Source organism: Poecilia mexicana, unplaced genomic scaffold, assembly GCF_051168715.1.
Source record: "Poecilia mexicana isolate PSO_F unplaced genomic scaffold, ASM5116871v1 scaffold_9, whole genome shotgun sequence".
NCBI lineage: Eukaryota > Metazoa > Chordata > Actinopteri > Cyprinodontiformes > Poeciliidae > Poecilia > Poecilia mexicana.
Genome location: NW_028263378.1, coordinates 15,535,609 through 15,554,199, shown reverse-complemented (window position 1 = coordinate 15,554,199; position 18,591 = coordinate 15,535,609). Strand labels below are relative to the sequence as shown.

The window sequence follows — 18,591 nt, the reverse complement described above, 5'->3', positions numbered from 1 at the left end:
AAACCTAAATAATATCATCAAACACCTTACGCGCGAGTTGTCCTGCAACTTTGTACCACGTGACCTGGTAGATGCTTTTGATTGGTTGTAACGTTTGTTTGTGGAGCTCCGATTCCTTACGTTAAACAACGGCGCGGTGGATCACGTGACACATCTGCTGCTGCCTGCTGGCTGAGCGAAAGCGTGTTAGCAGGTAAAAGAAAGTCAGATTTGTTTAGTGAATTGTGTTTAAAATCCGTCTGAAAATTAAAAATGTTTTTTATTGTGTAATTTGGTTTCGTTTTATAGTCAGTGTTTGACGTTCTACGTGTGTAAACTCGACTTGAACTGGTTCCGTGGTTTGCTAACACGCGAGGCTCTGTCCAAACTGTGAACCATTGTATTGCATTTGGGAAAAAGGCCTTTCACATGCCGGAGCTGGTAGCATTTAGCCGCTCATTACTCTTGTAGCTTCGTGGGCAACTTAAATTTCGACTGAGCCATTGCCATCCGCGGTCCCTGAAGTAAATTAAACGATATTTGGGTCCCGTAGGTACAATAATTTTAAGGAGACACGCAACTGTGTTGCTTTCGTTACAAGTGTTAGCTTGCTGCTAATGTTAGCTTTTCGCTCGGGTTTACACAAAGGGGTATGTCGTCGCTCTTGACGCGTCTGTTTGTCCCCCCCCCCCGTCTGCCTTGGTGATTGTAAAACAAAAGCGTCGTTGTTTTATGACACGCGGACCAACCGTAAAATTACTGCGCTGATATTCTCCAAGCGGAGACTCGGGAATGGCGTAGGGACTGTTGAAAGAACAAAGGCAAGTGGCTCGCTAGGCTACAGCTATCATGAGCTCGACTGAACGTTGGTCTGTATTTTGACTTTATGTTGTTTTTTTTCATTTGAGCGCTTTTCAACGTCGGATAACTTCAGTTAGTTCTATGGTCGAAAGACTAAAAACAACAACAACAAAAAAACACAGTTCTTTGAATCGATTTAAAGCGGATAATACACCCACCATGTAACGTTTACGTGATTTTTGCCTTCCAACTTTCATCAGTGACTAGCCATCCCACTGTTAATTTTTGTTTATTTTTGTAACGTCATTTGAAACGCGCAATTTCCTAACATTTTCGGGATCGTATGGTCTATTAAAAGGTGTGACGTAATCCTTGTTTTTGTGCTTTCAGTTTCTACTGATTTTGGCCTACATAGCAGTTCTCTGCTTTGCTTTTTTAAAATCTATTTTCGGTTTTTTGCTGTAAAGGTTTGTAGCTCATCAAAGGGAACGATATCTATGCCCTCCGACAAGAAACACTGGTAAATACTGACGGTATTTTTGAGTGGGGAAAGGAGGGAGAGCTGTAAGATGACACCCGGACAGTCCCCTCTTGGCTGGCTAAATTTAACAGTGGATGTGGGGGGCGACAGATACGGGGTTATAGTCTTACATGGTATATAACCGTGTGTCTCAGTCTGCCTATATCAAGTGTACAGCTCTAGTATTGCGCATTTACCCAGAGCCATTTTTTTTAAAGACACAGCTGTTCATTTCTACCTTTTCATAAACTCTCACTTCAATTACCATATTTGTACTTTCTTTCCCCTAGATTTTTTCTATTTTGTACATACATTTTTTTTTGTATATACTGTATATGATGACTTCAGTGGTCAGCAATCCAACCCGAGGGACTCGGGACAAGACGCTGCCCACAACCACCCAAACAACACAGCCACAGAAACAGATACAGGTGAGATATTGACTGTTCCTCTTTTCTTGAAATTAGAATTGTATTTACTTCTAAAACTACATGAAAATTCACCAAACAAAATGGTTGATGACCGGAATCATCCAGGCTTTAGCTTGACGGGCCCTGAGTAGTGACCAGTCAGCCAGAAACTCTAATATCTGATCTTGAACGCACCCTATCTGATCGCCATCAGGTCTGCTTGTTACACTGAAGAGAATGATGGGCCGGGTCACTCCTCTGGTAGCACATTTATTTAGTTGAAACTGCAACAAGAAAATACAGCGGTTACAAATCTGCTCCGAGCATCTGCTGCAACAAGCTGTCCTCTAAGCACTGACGAGCTTCTTCCGCCCGCCAGAGCGTCACCCGCTGCCGCACACGGCGCTACAACAAATACACATACTCCCTACTGACATCACCGTACAACTACACAAACATACTTTCATTAACTCACTGAACTCAAATAATATATAAGTTTCGAACACATTTTAGAACACATTAAGCCGACCCACTGAGCCTACATAAGCGAGCCAAGCGCGAGCCGTTAGCCTCGCTCCTTAGCCTCGCTCCTTAGCCTATCTCCTTTAGCCTGGTGCTAACTGCGGCTCTACATCTAGGTCTGCTGACAACACTTTTGTGGGTTACTGGAAAAATATTTTAGAAAGGCTATCAGGGGACACATTGAGATTCAAGAAAGTATTTAAAATCAAACTTCATTTTACATCAGTTTCATTCAGGCAGCAAATTTAAGCAAATAAGATGACTGAAATACAACAGTCACATTAAAAAAAATAAAATAAATCTTTTAAGCTTGTGATTTCTGTCTGTATGCAACATGTGGAATTTGGAAATATTGACATCTTTGTTGATCTGAACTAAGGCCAGGGTCTACATTCTTCAGGAAAATCACTGATTGTTGCTTATAAGTACTAATGTATCGGCTCAAATTGCTAATACAGGATGGTAAGGATAGCTTAAAATGTGAACTTTGTAAGCATTTGGTCTTTGTTTTATGATAACAAAATCTTGTTCACTTCTGGCTCTGATATAAACTTAAAACATGTTTGTTGCAAGAAGGCTTAAAATATTTGTGATTTCTCTTATTCCATTTGTCCTTAAAGAGAAATTGAAACCGCATAAAACGTGTATTGGCAGGTCAAAACTTTTAGAAGCAGAGATCAAGAAATGGGCACTAAACTCTAATCAGTGAACCCCCACATAAGATAATTTTTAACTGATTAAAACATTTTGCTGTTGTCCTCGCTTAGCTCTGTTTTCTTCTTTCTTGCAGGCCACAGCAGAGCAGATGCGTTTAGCGCAGGTGATCTATGACAATAATGATACTGACTTTGAAGACAAGGTCAAACAGGTATGTTCATACACAGGTGGGAAATAAAACGTAATAGTCTAGATTCATACAGCTTCTTGACATAAATAACTTTGTTGTGGTTCATGATAAAACATAACAGCTTAATTCTGATTCCTTTACGTTCAGTTGATTGAGGTAACTGGGAAGACCCAAGATGAATGCGTAGTAGCCCTCCATGACTGCAATGAAGATGCAAACAGAGCCATCAATTTTCTGCTTGAGAGTCCCTCTGACACAGTAAGAGCACACACACAAACATGGATGCACAGAGATAAAAATAATCACATTCTGGCTGGCTTTTTTTTTTTTTTTTAACTACTACTGAGGGAAAGGGAGGAAGTATGATGCTTTTTGCTTTTTTTTGTTCTAATCACATAAGACAGTTTTTTTTAATGGTTTTTATTTTTGTTTGAGTTTTCCATACACCCTTTTACTTATTTACTATTTAAGTCTCAGAATATATTTACTAGTAATCTGTTTCGCGGAGGGCCTTTTTCTTTGTTACACACTGAAGTCGTATGCAGAACAGCGAAAGACGAGCTAGTGTCACTGGGGCAGTCGAGTGTGGACTTGGATAAAAATTGCAGCAAAAGTCGTTTGAGGTGATTACCTAGAAGAAATGCCTAAAAGAGGTGCGGTTTCTGTTGTATGGAAGTACTTTGGCTGTGAAAGCTCACGTGTCATTGAAATAACAATAATATGCCATCTGTGTTGAAATAAAGAGGTACTCCCTACAGCAAAACAAGCATGCGGCGGGTTGAAATAATAATAATAATAATAAAAAAAATCACTTTTGACGTCACTGAAGATATGGTCCCATTAAGTGCTGTGGGAAAATGTTTTAGAGCTACGGCCAAAAGGCTGGCTAGCTGCTGTTTAATACCACATTGGAAATATTCTATATTTACACTACAACAGTCATGCCATGTGATTCATTAGTGACACTGTCCTGAAAACTCACTTCTAGAAATCCTGCCATTTTTTTAAGGATGTCGTAAATGTGATTAACACACATTTGCTTTAAAAGAAAAATACAGTGACAATTGTTGAAAATGCCATGATATAAAATTTTGGTCATACCACGCACCTTTACTGTGTTCTTTGTAGCACCAACATTGATTTTGTTTGCCGTTCAGAACTCCTGGGAGACTGTAGGAAAAAAGCGTAGTATCGGGAAAGAGGGAGGAACCTCAGATTTAAAAGAAAGCCGGGAGAAGAAAGGAGAACGGGAGGCCAGCCGTGGACGTGGAGCGTCCAACAGGAGGGGCAGAGGCATCAGCCGAGGTCGTGAAGGTATGAAATGTTAAAATAGTGTAATGCTGAATAATGTAGACTGTGTATGTGTGCGCAGTTTTCTAATTTTTTTTTTTTTTTCTGGTTGAATCATAGGTCGCTCAGAGGAGAACGGGTTTGAGGTGACTCCTGGAGAGAGAGGGTCTGACCGTGGACGCAGGGGACGAGGCAGAGGTACACACTAGAATAAAACCCTCTTACTAAATGCAGACAAATCCAGAGTTTGTTTGCTTTTACCAAACTTACTGGACAGACAACCCTGATTCGTGTTCTTAGTGGTCGAAAATTGTTAGGTGATTTCTTTTTATTTGTTTATTTTTGTCCTTATTATACATGTTCATAAAGTCTTTAATCAGAAATTAAGGTTGAAAGGTTCCAATTAGCTCATGTCTATTTTCCCTTCAGGAGTCGGGGGCCGTGGGAGAGGAAGAGGAACTGTTGGAAACAGGTTCTCTTCACAAGGAATGGGGTAAGAATATTGACTTAAATCCTGTTCAGTTATCAGTATCAATTGATAAAACATTGAGTTAAATCTTAAGCGCTGTTAAAACATGTACACCTGGGGCACTGGGTGGCTCAATTCTTAAAGCGTGGGCACCATTTGCAGAGGCTCTGGTTCTTGATGTGGTGTGATTTTGGGGCATTTGCTTCATGTCCTCCCCTTATCCCTGCTCCCCATCTCCTGCCCATTTACTGTTCAAGAAAGAGAAAAAATCCAAACAAAAACAAAAAAATGCACACCCTATCTGCAGGAACAAGATCTTGTATTTTAATATTAGTTTGAGTAATTTACTTTTTACTTCTTCCAGCACTTTTAATCCTGCTGACTACACTTCAAACTCCAGAGCCAACCAGGACAGATTGGAGGGCAATGAAACTACTGAGGGAACTGGTAAATAAGATGATAGAAACTAAGCTTCCACATTATGAAGTCAGATTTTGCTCATATTTTTAACAATAGCTGTATTCTTTGTTTGGTGGCATCAGTTCATTCTTTAGTAGCACAGTCTCACTGTTTTGAAATCCACACTACAAGACTTAAATTTACTACTGTGGTGTAGCATTGTAGTCCTTCAGAGACACTGTCTTCAGAGTTTAGACGCCTCCTTGTTTACAGACACTTGATGAATGGATCAGTACCAGGACTCTGCAGGATTTGATGAAATGCTAAGGGTGTGATTCAGACATTTGATTCAGGTGGAACAAGGATACCTCTTGTGGACTGGAGTTGGAGATATAGCTCAGGGTGAAATTAAAACCGTTTGTGAAGAGTTGAAGGAAACTCAAAACAATAATTTGACAGCTTTTGCTCTCTTTCTCTGTCAGGAACATGGCGCGGCAACAATATGGAAGACTGGAATTCAGAAGAATGGAACGAGGATGTAAGACATAACAGTTTAAATATGAGATTAATTATCAATACTGTATACAGTACTATTGCAATTTTATGCACTTGTTTGTTTCAGTTTGAAATGTCCATCATGTCTTGTCATATTTACAACAGCATCATTTCTCAGTTACTGTCGCTGCGTAACATATGGGGGATGAACACAAATCTCAGTCCACAAAGCCTTGAATTATCTGTGTTGACTGAAATATAAATACACTTTATAGGGGTATATTTTGAGTCAATATTGTAATTATTGATACTCAGTGTTTTTAAGAAGCAAGAGCATGTTTACACCCTACTGGCTTCAATTTTGTACCTGTTCACTTTTTTTATTTAATGTAGTTAAACCATGTTGTATGACTGTATTTATTGTTTGGCAGTGGAGTATTTTCATTAGTATTGGAGAAAGTGGTCTAACCTGGCATAGTTTCATTAAATTCTAAATATACCATACCAACTTTATTTATAAAGCACTTTAAAACAACAGCTGATACAAGGTGCTGTACATTAAAACACAACATAACAATAAAAAAAAAAAAGAGGACTGTTTTGGTCCAGTTGCTAAATATTAGTGGGATATACAAGGATAACATATCACTCAGTTTTCTTGCAGTAAACTGAGTAGAATATTGAGAATCATTTCTAATCTTTGGCCATCAAAGCTGGTACAAAAACTCTCTCTGGGGGTTACAGGCCCTAGTTTAGACGGCACCATTTGTAATGCAAAAGCCTGGTATAAAACAACCACATTGCCAAGAAGCAAAACGGCTCAGGGGCTAAATGACATGCAAGCATCTTGGTAAATAATGGTAACTGCTTATTGATGGAAATGAAGGTTGCACTTGATACAAGGTTGGAAAGAAGTTGCATTTGACCTACAGTGTCAGCCATACGCAGAAATAATCTCATGACTTTATTTATTTTCTATCACAGTTGTCTGAGACCAAAGTGTTCACTGCCTCTTCTGCTCCAGCTAACCATGTCACACCTGGACACAAGTAAGTCAAACCTTAAACGTCTTTATAAAACAGGCTTTAACAATCCCAATCTTCTTCATACTCATCTTCTGAAAACAAATCTCTTCTCTACTTCTGTTCTCTTGTCCTGTATCTGCTCAGTGTGGACCTGGCTAGCATACTGCCTAAGACTGGAGTGACTGTGGGAGGTTCTGTGGACTCTGACTTGGGAGCAATCGTTGATGGTCCTTCAGCAGAGGATTTGGGCCAAAGCCTGGTGTTCACCAACTCCCACCACAATGGACGGACTGCAACACACAGCTACGCACATGCCACCGCCAACAGCTACGCTCATGCCGCCTCTGCTAGCACCACCTATGCACATGCTGCACTGGTATTCCTTACCACACACACACTCGCACCTGTTAGAGAATCTGTATTTCATAAATATTACTAATCTGTGGTACTGTTGAAGTCATTTTGTCTTGTCTGTTATGCTCCCAGTCTTCAGTCATAGGTTCTGGTTTTGGGTCCCTGAATGCACCTAAGCAGGCACCAGGTCCAGACATTTGCATCTCTGAGCCACTCAACGGGCCTCGATTGCCTCAGAGAACCAGTCAGATGTTGGCAACAAGCGGCGGCGTCTCCAAAGACCCAGGACAACCTCCGATGCAGAGTCCAGCTCCTGCAGCTTCACCTACTCCAGATAGCAAGGCTCAGAGGGTTGAAAATGGCCCTATTGGATCCCAAAACTGTAAGTTAATATTAAATTAGGACTTGGGTGCTCTAAATTAACCATGTATTTATACAATGGTATTTGTTTGTGTTCTCTGAAGTGGAAATGAAGCATCAGCCAGAACCATCTGCAGTGCTCAGCCAGCTTGCTCAAAGGCAGCAGCAGTCCTCCATACTGCCCACCACAGAGCCTCTGGGCCTGTCTCAGCCACACGCTCCACAGGCCCCCACACCACCAGGTACAGCCACAGAATAGCTCAACACACTATTGAATACATTTAATCTTCATGATGTTAAAGAAGATTCTAATATGTAAAATGTTACATGGCGTCTTCCGTTTAAAACAGAACTGTAACAATACTCACTATAAATGCTACAATGACCTGGAATTGATCATTACAGTTGTTGGGGTTTTTTGTAGTTATTTCCTAACATTTTATTTGACAAGATTAGATTATTAATAAAGAATAACCATAAACTGGTGGGGTATTTTTTTTAATGTTGGCTACTTAACAAAGATGATGAGAGGCAACAAACTTCAGTTTTAAAAGAGTCGTCCTTCAGTCAGTGCTGAAGGACGCTGACTGCTCCAAGCAAAGGAGCTTAGTGAAGCTCCTTTACTTACCCCACTATGACATTTTTGTGACAGGAATTATTTCCCAACGGTTAATCTATTATTCTTTCATCCTGCTGATTAGTACTGTGTAGAAACACGCAAGTGTAGCTTTTAATTAAAAGGATTATAAACAGCAGGAATGATGCAATGAATAAACGGCCCACTGATTTATGCAATGTTTAAAATTTTTGTTTATTTATCAGTCTCCGTTTTTATCAGTCTCTGTATGAGGAGATTATGGCAGTGTTGTGTTCCACATGTCTTCTTTTGACACTTGCATGATCCTGATCCTGTGGGTTTGTTATTGTATGCAAAAACATTGTTTTGAATTTCAGGTCAGGAGTCTTCTGGCCTCCCTGTAAGAGACGGATCTTCTCCAGGAAGTAAGCAGTCAGGCCTGGATCTTTCGATCTCTGATCCTCCTCAGCGACAGTTAAAGACCCAGCGACGCAGAGCTCCTCTTCCATCAAAGGTAAAATATCAGAGCTCCTAAGAACATAAAATGTACAATACAATCCCTGGATAGATGATGGGAATGTTACTCGTAAGACATCAACTTATATTTTATAAAGAGTTTTAAACTTTGAAACCACTTCACATCAAGTTGAAGTGTTTCTACAGATTGCATTGCAGCTTTGGGGCGGTAATTATTATTTTTGACCCCTTTTGTAAATAAGAAGTACACAGGATTTATACCAGTGTTGGTTTGCTTTCTTTTTCTACAACACGCATTCCTTCTGTCTCAGATTCCATCGTCAGCGGTGGAAATGCCAGGTTCAGCCGACATCTCTGGTCTGAACGTTCAGTTCGGAGCTCTTGACTTCAGCTCTGAAGCTGGAAGTGTAACAGCAGACTCTCAAGCCGAGTTGGCCCGGGAACATTCATCCACCCTGGTTCAGACCACCATGCCTGCTCCTGCAGCTGTTCCCACACAGCAGGCACAGAACAGCATGTTCCCCAAGTCAGGACCTGTGAGGTATGTGGCTATTAACAGGGAACAGTGTTCATACAAAAGGATGCAGGCCCAATGATAAATTGGTATTTTTATTATACTTTTATCTTTTTTTTTTTTCCTCTCAAGAAAATAAAATATGTTGTATAAAGCAGGACACATCAAATTTTAAAATAAATTAAATTTAACTCTTATTATGGCAATCCAGTGAGTTCGGTAATAATTCCATCTTTTATATTAAAGATTCCACATGGGTGTCATGAATCTATTACATGGTAGGTCTGTTGACATTTGCTTCAGATGATGGCAAGATTTTTTTTCATGCTCCTGTCAAAATAGGTCTTCCCAGGTTACACACTGACATTCAAGTTCCCATATAAACTACAACATAACCAGCATAGTTTTCAACTGGTGCATATCTAACATAGTTTTTGAAAAGAGGTCTTTAACTTTTTTAAAATGCAAGGAATTCTTTTTTTTTTATTTCTCCATTCTATGTATATTTCTGTACTATTTCTAGTCTTTGTCTGGGGGTTGTTTTGCCTTCACACTGTCTCCTTTAGTTTAAATTTGGTTTTAGTTGAGTAAAATATCTAATCATGTTCTTTCCTTCATTCCCTGCAGTAGTTATTCATTCAGTTGTGATCTGCAAATGCTTGACCAAACTTGCACTTTCTCTTCTTTGCCTTTTGGTGTCAATTTCATGTGCTTATCTTTTGTTTTCGTTCTTAGCCTACCTCCTCTTGTTTCTTCATTTCTTTACTTCCTTTCCCCCCTTCTTGAAAGCTCAACCACTGCAGAAGTAGTTATAGTAAGGTTTGGAATTTTCTATTTCATAATGGAGGAAATGGAAAAACCTGTAAGAACCAAGTCCTCCAGCAGAATGCAGCAACAGGCAGTTGAGGGACATCACAGATCTCAACTGGCTATGCAGCCTATGAAAAACTCCACACCCATTGACACTTCCCAGAGAGACTAGAGCCACACAGAAAGGACTTTAATCCTTATGGACAATATGGCAGAAGATCTGTTTAAAAACTTTTTTTTTCTTTCCAGAAACCTAATATACCACATCTGTGTTTAACTAAACTTGCTGTATTGACAATAAACCAATTTGGTTACATGTTGACATAGTTTTAAGCCAAGCACCATAATGCCCTTGTAAAACATTTCCACAATTCTTTTCAACACCTGCATAATTAAACTATTGCTGTATAAGCAACACTTTTCAATATTTCTCTCAAATATTTCCCCCTCTCCCTTTTTGAACAGTGACCACGTGAGCAGCTTACCCTCAGCTGTATCAGATGCCAGCTTTCCTTCTCCATCTCTGGGCCTACCTGGTGCTACTCCCTCCCCATCACTCGGTCTCCCCAGTGCAGCAGCGCCACCGTCCTCTTCAGTTCCTACTCCAACCAGTCGAGTTGACAACAGCAGCTCAAGAACGCTGCCTCCTCATCTTGGCTTCTCGCAGAGCAAAGACGTCCCATCAGGTGTTGCTGCTCCTCTGACTGTAAGTACAAACAACTTGGTCCTGTTTTGCTCCTGAAGGCTTAATGTGACCGTGGCCTGATGAATTTTAAGACAAAATGCGTTCTTCCTGTTATAGAATGGCTACAGTGCTATGAAGACACAGGGCACACAGGAAAGTAAGTACACCCACTACTAAAATATTGTATGTCTTCAACACACAAGATACATTTCTCTTCTTCTTTAAACCAGGCTCTACGTCATCTAGATCTGTGAAAACAGAATCTCCTGTTATGACCAGTGAGGGTGGATCTGGACACCATATTCCTTCCCCTGTAGTTACCCCATCCCACTCAGCCCCCATCTCATCACTCAGCAGGTAATGGCTGGCTCACTCATACTGACATTTAACATGGAGATAATGATGGTTTCAAGCACATATCCTAATCCTATAATGTGGAGAAAACAAATCTCTGAATCTCCTAGCTTCCAAGACTCATTTTCCTTTAAAGCTCAAACTTTCATTTGCATCAGGTCAATGGATGTATTCTCTTCTCTTTGCAGTCACATGAGCAGTACTCACTCATCTGGATCAGCCCTCGTCACAAGTTCCCTCACTGTAAGTTTATAAGCGTCTAATGCTGAGATTATGCTTCCAATTCCTTTTAGTCCTGAATTTCTCACACTTGATCTGGTCATTTCTTTCTTGACCAGATGACCAATGAGGAAAGCAGCAGCAGCAACCTTCATGCCTTTTCATCATCCTCCAGCCAAGCTGTCCCTCCTACTGTGTCCACGATTGTCAGCACTTCATCCTCCAATGGTCTGCACCAATCAGCAGGACCAGGACTGAGTCAGAATGGCACAAACACCACAATCTCAGCTGCAGGCAGTCGCACAGCACCACAACTCACCACCACTTCTGGTAAGTTATTTTTATCTGGACACAAGAGTCAACTTGCTTCAGTATTTCCAATTAGCTGCCTGATTTATGTCACTCCATTTGTTTATGAAAGAGAAGGTCATGTGGGTTTCTGCTCTTCCTCCCCTACAGGTAAGGCTCCTCCTAATTTGGCCCAAGGAGTGCCGCCGCTACTGGCTAACCAGTACATTATGGGTCCTGGTGGCTTGCTCCCTGCTTACCCGGTAACTTTCTTTTCCTAATTTATAGTAGCTCGTCTTCATTCTCCTAAATGTCATGTTTTACAAGCAGAGACTTAAATGAATTCCTGCGTCATTCCTGAGGATTTTCTAAATATTTCACCATGACACAAGGTGACAATTTATTTCTCCCCCCTCCCAACAGCAGATCTATGGATATGAAGACTTGCAAATGCTGCAGTCTCGACTGCCTTTGGTGAGTCTTTTTCTCATGCTGCTCCAATCTAAACAAAATGGATTCACATCCATAACGTCTGATCCCCGATGGTCTTGCATCACAGTTTAAAAATTAAACCACTTATCTCTGCTTTTAAACTGCTTTTTCTTCAAATAGATTTAGCTGTTTTTATGACTGTTAAATTTTAAATTTTTCTTAGTCACTTCCTGATTTTGATCTCTATGTTAGTTCTTTGCCAACTCAGCCTGCTTTACCTTCTTAGCTTCACAAACTACATAACCAAATGATTTTTTCCCCTTCCTTACAATAACTTGGTAACATAAAAGATGCGTCATTTGAAAAATTAGGTTCATGTTTTTAAACACTACTGAATTCACCGTTTCTATTAATGCTCAAGGTCTTGTTCAATTTATTTGTTTTTCTTTGCAGTTTCTCTTTGGTCAAACAACTCTTTAAGTTTAGCATGTGCTTGTATAATTATCCATTGAATAGGTTCCTTTTTTCACATCATCTTTAACCCCTTGATTTTTATTTATTTTTATCAGGACTACTACGGTGTAACATTCCCTGGTGCTACAGCTCCAATCCCTGGAAGAGAGAGCCTGGCTAATAATCCATATTCTGGTGAGTAAAATATGGTTTACTTTGATCATTAATACTGAATAATCAACGCCACTTTTCCCCAAATTTACATGTATGAATATTCCCCCTGATCTGTATGTTTGAACCATACGTCAACATAATTTAAGAGCATGATGGCCACTAAGGCCTTGTACATACAGGTGCTGGTCATAAAATTAGAATATTGTGATGAAGTTCATTATTTTCCATAATGTCATGATAAAAATTAAATTGTCATATATTTTAGATTCATTGCACACCAACTGAAATATTTCAGGTCTTTTATTGTTTTAATTTTGATGATTTTGGCAAACAGCTCATGAAAACCCAAAATCCCTGTCTCAAAAAATTAGAATATTATGAAAAGGTTCTCTGAACGAGCAATAAAAATAATCATCTGAATCAACAAAGTAACTCTAAACACCTGAAAAAGATTCCAGAGGCCTTTAAAAACTCCCAGCCTGGTTCGTTACTCAAAACCGCAATCATGGGTCAGATTGCTGACCTGACTGCTGTCCAGAAGGCCATCACTGACATCCTCAAGCAAGAGGGTGAGAAACAGAAAGAAATTTCTGAACGAATCGGCTGTTTGCAGAGTGTTATATCAAGGCACCTCAGTGGGAAGTCAGTAGGAAGGAAAAAGTGTGGCAGAAAACGCTGCACAACGAGAAGAGGTGACCGGACCCTGAGGAAGATTGTGGAGAAGGGCCGATTCCAGACCAAATTAAATTTTCATCTCCATAAAACTTTTCAGCAGATGGAAGCATGAAGTGCTCCAAAATCTTCTGATAGCTGCTGCATTGATCCTGCCCTTGATAAAACCCAGTGGACCAACACCAGCAGCTGACATGGCACCCAGACCATCACTGACTGTGGGTACTTGACACTGGACTTCTGGCATTTTGGCATTTCCTTCTCCCCAGTCTTCCTCCAGAGTCTGGCACTTTGATTTCCGAATGACATGCAAAGTTTGCTTTCATCCGAAAAAAGTACTTTGGACCACTGAACAACAGTGGTCCAAAGTGCTGCTTCTCTGTAGCCAGGTCAGGCGCTTCTGCCGCTGTTTCTGGTTCAAAAGTGGCTTGACCTTTGACCTGGGGAATGCGGCACCTGTAGCCCATTTCCTGCACACGCCTGTGCACAGTGGCTCTGGATGTTTCTACTCCAGACTCAGTCCACTGCTTCCCCCAAGGTCTGGAATCGGCCCTTCTCCACAATCTTCCTCAGGGTCCGGTCACCTCTTCTCGTTGTGTAGCGTTTTCTGCCACACTTTTTCCTTCCTACTGACTTCCCACTGAGGTGCCTTGATATAACACTCTGCAAACAGCCGATTCGTTCAGAAATTTCTTTCCGTTTCTCACCCTCTTGCTTGAGGATGTCAGTGATGGCCTTCTGGACAGCAGTCAGGTCAGCAATCTGACCCATGATTGCGGTTTTGAGTAATGAACCAGGCTGGGAGATTTTAAAGGCCTCAGGAATCTTTTTCAGGTGTTTAGAGTTACTTTGTTGATTCAGATGATTATTTTTATTGCTCGTTCAGAGAACCTTTTCATAATATTCTAATTTTTTGAGACAGGGATTTTGGGTTTTCATGAGCTGTTTGCCAAAATCATCAAAATTAAAACAATAAAAGACCTGAAATATTTCAGTTGGTGTGCAATGAATCTAAAATATATGACAATTTAATTTTTATCATGACATTATGGAAAATAATGAACTTCATCACAATATTCTAATTTTATGACCAGCACCTGTATGTAGAGGGCCTTTATTAAGACGAATATCATAGCTTTAAGAAGTATTGTATAGTAAGGGTTTAAGAAAAGCTTTCATTCAGAAAAACCTGCACAAATACACCAGAGTGTTGCTTTCTAAACATGCCAAAAGCACAGTGGGCAGTGTAGCATAAAGTTAAAGCCTTAGTCAACCAATCAGAATACTTCCAACACAAATATTCCAGTGATCCAATTAATGATTTTCTGTGTGTTTATGTTTGCAGGTGAGGCAACAAAGTTTGGCAGGAATGACTCTTCTTCCCCGGCTCCCCCAACTAGCCTGGCTACTGCCGGGGTCCAGTCTCAGACCCAGCAGACCCAGCAGGCAGGGACTCAAGCACAGGGTCAGAACCAGGGTCAGCAGACACAGAACCAGGCCTTTCTCAACCCGCCTCTGCCACCTGGCTACGGATACACTGGTAAAGAAAACCAGAACCTGCAGATGGATTATGTTAATCATTGGCAAGATGTCTATTATATGTAAAACAGTTATCTACAGGTCCTCTCCCCTTGACCTTTAAAGCTTTGCAAACGTGACACTGAGGCACATTCTGCATGAACTTTTCATTTTCTGATTGGTTAAATGGAATTGATGAAAGAACTTCATTTGAAATGTGTATTTTTCTTCCCTGCTTCTTAAGGTTTCTTGAATGAAACATCGACTGCCCAAGTTGGCACTACACAATAAAATCATTTTCATAGTTTACTTTATTGGCGTTTGATTTAAGTCCTTCAGGTTGTGAAAGGTACTTATGCTAATTAACTAATTGTTACTCTAACATTTACACAAGGTACAAATAACCTTTTTCCTGGCAGAATTCAGAAAAAAAGATCAGATGGTTTTACCGTATTAGTACAGTTGAAATTGTGCTAAGCTTTGATTTTTTTTCCCCCCCCTCCTCCCCTGCTCTCTCTCAGGTCTGCCATACTACGCTGGCATGCCTGGCGTTCCTTCAGCCTTCCAGTACGGCCCCACAGTGTTTGTGCCTCCAGCGTCTGCCAAGCAGCCTGCGATGGGCCTGGCCAACCCCTCCAGTCAGTACCACCAACAGCATCAGCCAAGTTACGGGCAGCACGCCTACGGTGCAGGTGGGACATTACTACGCTCGCTCATCTTTTACTGAAACGGTGTTGCACATAGTTTGGGCAAAGCAAATACTCCCAAGATTGGTGACATCAGACTCTAGTTATGTGGCTAAAAGCTGCTCCCATGTCTGTAGAGGAACGAGGACATCTTGCTGCATGTGTGTGGCCTGTTTATTTGCCTGCTTGCTTAGCTGAAAGCCACTCCTGAAGTTGAACATACAGTCACACTTTCCATCACTGTCAGGTTGCCGTATCTCTCTGACCTGCTCCAATCCCTTCTCCACCTATCCATTTTCCTCTTCATAAATTTCATTGCTCATCTCCCTTCTGATTCCCCACCCCCCTCTTTCTGTCCTGTGCTGTTCCTCGTCCTTCAGCTTTTGATGACCTGTCTCAAGCCCACGGTGGGGATTACAATAAGACAGGGTATGGAGGCTCTGCCCAGTCACAGGCCAAATCAGCAGGCAGCGGCCCAGGGAAAGGTACACACAACACATGTGCATCCTGAAACATTCCTTATTTACTGCAGTGGAAACATGGAAATGTATCCACATGGGCTACAGCAGCTCATTGCAGAGAGTGGTGAAAAAGTGAGACAATGTGCCGCTGCACCTCCTCTCCTAATCTGCTTCTTCCTGCGGGCTGGCGTCTGGAATACTAACATGGAAACAGAAATTCAAGATTTACTGCTAAACAGCAAAGAGATTGGTTTAAAGCTTTTGCCAATTCTTGTTTTTCACTGCCGGTTCAAGTATCTTTCATTAAAATATTTCTTCATTTCCTTTTCTCTCATTTCTCAGCACCAGGATTGTCTGGATCAGCAACGGCTGGTGGAGTTCCTGATATGGGAGGTTCCATATACAGCAAAACACAGGCATGTTTCTGTGATTAATGTTTAATATCTTTTGGTGATGTCTTTGCTAGAAGTTTGGAGTATATATGGGTTTCAGCACTATGATGGGGAGGTGCCTCCGTTTTATCTTAAAGGAGTTTAATCATTTATTTCTTTACAATCTTCTCCATCCAAGGAGTTAAATATTAGGGAAAACCAAATATAACCATAAGTGATATTATGTATATATTTAACAACATTCTATGGGTGAAAGAAGTAATTTTAGAATACCTTAAATATAGAATAAATAAAAACAAGTATGTACATATGTTGGTCTGTAAACGGATCAGTAAATGAGTCCAGAGAAAACTTAAAGGCACTTGCAGTTGGGCATTTGTATAGTCTGACTGCAGACAGGAATGATTGTTGATAAATGAGCGACACCAGACTTGCAGGTTCTCATGAAGTAATTGAAACTCTTTTGTCTCTCAGTCGTTTGATAAGCAAGGCTTCCACACCGGGACGCCACCTCCCTTCAGTCTGCCTTCTGCTCTGGGAGGTGCCAGCCCCATGAACCCTGGTGGAGCACCTGGCTATGCTCCTGGCCCCTTCCTGCACATCCTGCCTCCACACCAACAACCCCACTCCCAGCTGATGCACCATCACCTAACACAAGATGGACAGGTAAGCAAAGGCCAAACCTTCTGTCTGCACACCTCTAAAATTGTACGTCTATAGCAAACGTGTGGGAAAATTTCTATGGCAGAACAGGATGCGAGATGAAATCTCATCTGAACGATTCTTTTTCATTGCAGGGTGGTCCAGGTCAGCGAAATCAGTCCAGCAGTATGCAGCAGAAAACCCAAGGCAGCAAGTCCAGCTATGGCAGCTCTCCCTACTGGGCAAACTGAGGAATGCTCCCCATTCACTTCTCCCCCAAAAGGCTGTGTGGTTGCATGAGAGCGTGTGTGTAAAGTTACAACAAAACAAATGGAAAACATTAAAAAAAAACAAAAAAAAAAAACAGGCACACTACCCTTACAATGAGCATTATGCTCTCCCCACCTCCCCAAGTCCTCATAAGTCTTTTGGGTTCTCTCTTCCCTCTTCTTTTCAAAATTGGTTGTACATGTAAGATATTTATGTATGTATTTATATATAAATATATATATACTGTATATGTAATAGTAGAACATAAAGTGGTTGCCGCATTTTATTTTTGAAGGACTTTTTGTTTACTTTTTTCAAAACTGCAGGAAAAATTGTTACATTTAATGAGTGAAGATGATAAATGATCCGATCCTCCTGAAGAAACAGAAAAAGGAAAAGGAGAGCGCAGTAGCACTGATCACATATGAGGACATTTCAGATGGGGGTGGGGTTTATAATGACTAACTGCATCTGTCTTTTTTTTTTCCTTTTTTATACATGACATCCTGTATTGCTTAATTCATCCTCTTTAAATTTCTTTCATACATTTTCCCTCCTTCTAGCTCCCTCCCCTGGAAGCTGCCTTGGCGCCCCGTGTCCATAGCTCCCCTTTTTAAAAACTACATACCAGACCTGTCCAACCAAATTTTATATTTTAATTTAATTTTAACCCTTATTTCTCTCTAAATAAAGTTCTGAGCAGTTGGAGCTCCAACTTCTGTCTCGTCTTTTCATCTCTTTGGGTGCCAGTTTTTACACTGGCTATATTTCAGATGATTTTTTTTTTAAAGTTCAACTTGGTTATAAATATTTGGTAATGAGACATTTTCTTGGGTCTTTTAGTAGGAAGTCGTTCAGTGGAGATGAGGTGCAGTGCAGTGAGATCCTGTGAATGGATTTAATAGAAATCTGTAAAATTGAGGTACAGAAGCAGATATGGATTGTAAGTGGCAAATAAGTGCATTTCTAGACTTTCAGTAATGAGAATCAAAAGGTTACATTTCTTGTTTTAGAACAGTAAGGATGTGCCAAGTCAGATTTTTTTTCCCTTAAAGATTTACTTTAAAATAATTTAAAGAATTTGTGCAGAATGATAGACCAACTATTTTTTTTATTTTTTAACTAAGCTACTTTAAATATGTGGGAAACTGAGATGGTACTTGCTCACACTGCCAAAGGTAATAAATGCTAATTCAGTGAATGTCTGTGCTTGAATGGCTAGCAAACTCACCTGACCAGAACTCCATAGAAAAGTTAAGAAGACTGCCATCAGAGAACTGTTTCTGTTGCATCTCAGCAGCACTGATGCAGTCATTTATGCAAAAGGAGATCCAACCAGTGTAGAAGTGAACATATTTTTCAGGAGCCTGATGCTTCTCTTGAAAAATTTCCTTTTTATTGAGTTTATCAAATTTTCTTACACCCCAAATTCTGTTTTCTTTCTAAGCCATAGTCATCACTATAAGAAATAAAGGCTTAAGTATAATAAATTGTGA

At 40.5% G+C, this 18,591-nt stretch overlaps 1 protein-coding gene across 3 annotated transcripts; it reads left to right on the top strand.

The window, feature by feature from the left end:
• The first annotated feature begins 88 nt into the window (after positions 1-88).
• Positions 89-17,810, top strand: LOC106924501 (ubiquitin-associated protein 2-like). Of its 3 annotated transcripts, none has more exons than XM_014998236.2 (29): positions 89-193; positions 1,591-1,731; positions 3,023-3,100; positions 3,227-3,337; positions 4,237-4,393; positions 4,490-4,567; positions 4,799-4,862; positions 5,203-5,285; positions 5,720-5,775; positions 6,717-6,781; positions 6,902-7,133; positions 7,244-7,493; positions 7,576-7,713; positions 8,426-8,562; positions 8,837-9,066; positions 10,315-10,555; positions 10,652-10,691; positions 10,765-10,891; positions 11,077-11,131; positions 11,227-11,437; positions 11,567-11,658; positions 11,822-11,869; positions 12,397-12,475; positions 14,472-14,666; positions 15,166-15,336; positions 15,711-15,815; positions 16,134-16,207; positions 16,658-16,849; positions 16,981-17,810. In XM_014998236.2, the coding sequence occupies exons 2-29, from the start codon at positions 1,636-1,638 to the stop codon at positions 17,074-17,076; spliced, it is 3,501 nt and encodes a 1,166-aa protein (XP_014853722.2). In that variant the 5' UTR covers positions 89-193; positions 1,591-1,635; the 3' UTR covers positions 17,077-17,810. The 3 variants fall into 3 exon arrangements, with proteins under 3 accessions (XP_014853722.2, XP_014853721.2, XP_014853723.2); XM_014998235.2 differs by having other exon boundaries at positions 90-193; positions 11,819-11,869; XM_014998237.2 differs by lacking the exon at positions 15,711-15,815 and having other exon boundaries at positions 90-193; positions 11,819-11,869.
• The last annotated feature ends 781 nt before the right edge of the window (positions 17,811-18,591 follow it).